Below are 2,774 nucleotides of genomic sequence, written 5' to 3' on the forward strand. Positions count from 1 at the left end.
CCGGCCCCGGCCCCGGCCCCGCGGTGCCCTTGCCATCGAGTCCCCAGCCCTTCCCCTGTGTGCGTCCTTGCCCTCCCGCATGTCCCCTGCCTTGACCCCGCTGTTTTCACCACAGCCGCCAAGGCCAAAGGCAAGGGTGTGCCGAAGGAGATGTTGAAGGGGCCGGAGGTGTGCACGGACCCCACCATGCTCGCCACCCACGCTATGGGGGTCAACTACTTCAAGGAGGGTCCGGAGGTGGCCCTGAAGCCCGACTCCGAGTACCCCGACTGGTACGTGCTGCCCCACTCCCCTCTGTGTCCCAACAGAGGTACCATCCCAGGGGCACAGAGCTGTGTAACAGGGATGGGGAAGTGCCCTGGGAGGAGGCAGACTGCCCCTCTGAGACCCAGACACCTTCATCAGGGTCAAGAGAGAGGCGTGGGTGCACTGAGGACGTGGGGGTGAGGGATCTGCACATCCTGGTCACTCACGTCCATTGCTCTGTCCCGTGGTTGTCCCTTTGTCCTCCTTCCCGCAGCCTCACATCCTCTGCATTCACCCCCAGGCTCTTTAAGATCCACCTTGGGCCCCCCAAGAAGCTGGAGGAGCTGGACCCCGACTCGCTTGAGTATTGGAGACGCCTGCGGAAGTACAACACATGGCAGCGCAACAGGTTGAAGAAGGGCAAGAAGCTGTAGGTGCTGCTGAGTTTGGGGCTTCCCCACGTGCCAGCACTGGGACCTGCCCTGGCTTTTGGTCTCTTCTCTTTGCTGTAAATAAGAAATAAATCTCTGGTGAGGCTGATATCTGTTATAAAGGCTGTGACAAACCAGATCCTTTGCAAGCTTGGTGCAGGTCCCATCCATGCCAAAGGCTAAGGCAACACAGGCCACAAGGTCTCTCTGTTTGTTAAGACAGAAGCTCAGGTTTTGGGTCGTAGAGGGAGCCCACACTGCACATGGGTCCTGCTCCCTGCTCCATCACCGGCTGTGCCACAGCAGCTGGGGCTGAGGGCTCCGTGGGCACGTGGGGTGGGGGAATGACCCACCCGTGTCACTGCATCCCTGGCCGGTGGATCTCGGGGCCTGAGCAGCCTGTGCTCCCAGGAGTGGAAGGATCTGGGCCAGGCTTTGGCAGTGCTGTGGGGAGCAAGCAAAGTGGGGGAGGGGACATGGTGGCCCTTTGCAGTGCCACCTCGACACCATGTTCCTCCTCCAGCAGCAGGAGCAGTGGTGCTGGCATGCCAGGGTTTGGCTGGGCTGGATGGTGAAGGCAAGGTCTTCCCCACAGCAATGGGGGTCTTACTGCCCCATCCCTGATTCTCCTTGGGCTGCTTCAGCCTGGCAAAGCCCGGCAGCTTCCGCTAGCCTTGATTCTGTCTGCATGTTGGGCAAACCAGAGAGGTGCCTCTGTCACCTCAGTTCACCTCCACTCTGGACTCGCTGCCCTGCAGCTCCTTCTGGGCTTGAGTTGGGCTCTGGAGAAAAGAGGTGCATGTGGGTTCCTGTAGTGAGGAAAGGACAGTGGAGCCTCTGCCAGGCCCAGCGGTGTCCCCGGTGCTGTGTGCCCTGTGACAGGGCTGAGCCGTGCCCAGCTCCCCTGGGGCTGTGGGCGGGGGGTGGCAGCTCTGCGCCCATGTGCTGCACAACAGGAAGGAAGGCAGAGGGAAGCAGAAGTGCTGTGCTGCAGCACGGGGGCCTCGGGGAGATTTTGGACTCAACCTTCATTTCCTCTGTGTGGGGCTCAGCGCACATTCTCGCAGCCGATGGGGCTTGGCCGTATCCCGCGGTGAGCACCCATCCCTGCCGGGCCTGCAGCTCACCCTCCCCTCGCCACCCCCAGTGTGTCCAGACCCCAAATCCAGCAGCAGGTGAGCAGACGGAGCACCTGGATCCCTGTCCTTGGTCTTGGAGCCCCCTGCTTGGGTGAGTGTCACCCAGCTGCTCTGGGCAGCTCAGTCCTGAGGACAAGGGCCCTTCTGGGGTGGGTTGTTGGGAAGGGACCTGAGGGGAGGAGGAGGGAGCTGCCCCTATCCAGGTGGTTCATGTCACATGGAAACCTTTCCCAGGATTCAGAGCAAGCTGAGTTGGGTCCCAGTCCCAAGACCCCCATGTACCCTCTGCCCTATAGGCCCCTCGTGGTGGCTCCAGAGCCACCACCCAGAGGCCTGGTGACAGCAAGGGGGCTGCTGCTGCCCCACTGGGGCCTCTGTCAGAAGGAGAGGGGTACTGGGGCCCCATTCTCTGTGTCACCTGACAGGACAAAGAAGGTGACGGGGGCCATCCCCTCTTTCTAGTTCCGTGGACCCCCATTCCATGAAGGTCCCTTTCCTGTGGCTGGGCTAAAGTACCGTGGCTCCTTGCCCAAGGCTGGGGGAATGAGCAGGGTCCCCTGTGCCACCCAGCTCCAAGTGGGACTGTGTGTCATTCCTGGCTGGCTGCTGGTGGCCAGATCCAGCAGCACTGCCCAGCCAGATCCCAGCACCTCCTCAGGCTCCTGCCGGGAGCTGTCCTGACACCAGTGATCCCACTGCTCTGCCCCCTAAGCCACCCTGTGCCCAGAGGGGTCCGGTGGGGCAAGGGTGCCTGTCACCCCGTGACCCACTGACAGCTTGTCCCCTCGGCGTCCCCAGGAGGGATGGGGGACTGGAGCATGCCCATCGGCTCGCTGGGCGAGGAAGTGGTGGCCCGGCTGTGTGAGCTGCTGGATAACGCCGGCCGGGGCTGGCGCAAGCTGGCCGAGCTGGCCGGGGCCGAGAAACGCTTCAAGTGCAGGGAGGGGTGGGGGGGGGC

The 2,774-nt window shown here is 62.7% G+C and overlaps 2 protein-coding genes across 2 annotated transcripts in view; both read left to right on the plus strand.

Moving 5' to 3' along the window:
• Positions 1-63: 63 nt before the first annotated feature.
• Positions 64-799, plus strand: MRPL54 (mitochondrial ribosomal protein L54). Its single transcript, XM_017739413.1, has 2 exons — positions 64-272; positions 521-799. The coding sequence occupies exons 1-2, from the start codon at positions 151-153 to the stop codon at positions 678-680; spliced, it is 282 nt and encodes a 93-aa protein (XP_017594902.1). The 5' UTR covers positions 64-150; the 3' UTR covers positions 681-799.
• An 843-nt stretch (positions 800-1,642) lies between these two features.
• Positions 1,643-2,774, plus strand: part of LOC103620905 (mucosa-associated lymphoid tissue lymphoma translocation protein 1) — a 7,376-nt gene continuing 6,244 nt past the window's right edge. The window contains exons 1-2 of the mRNA XM_017739042.1: positions 1,643-1,907; positions 2,615-2,772. Of these exons, the coding sequence (XP_017594531.1) occupies positions 2,620-2,772 (153 nt within the window). The 5' untranslated portion in view covers positions 1,643-1,907; positions 2,615-2,619. The remainder of the gene's footprint in view (positions 1,908-2,614; positions 2,773-2,774) is intronic.

This window comes from Corvus brachyrhynchos, unplaced genomic scaffold (genome assembly GCF_000691975.1).
Source record: "Corvus brachyrhynchos isolate BGI_N302 unplaced genomic scaffold, ASM69197v1 scaffold130, whole genome shotgun sequence".
Lineage (NCBI taxonomy): Eukaryota > Metazoa > Chordata > Aves > Passeriformes > Corvidae > Corvus > Corvus brachyrhynchos.

Coding starts and splice junctions, on each gene's coding strand:
- MRPL54 (XM_017739413.1), top strand. CDS start 151: ATGTTGAAGGGGCCGGAGGTGTGCACGGACCCCACCATGCTCGCCACC. Junction 273..520: donor GACTCCGAGTACCCCGACTG/GTACGTGCTGCC, acceptor TCCTTCCCGCAG/CCTCACATCCTCTGCATTCA.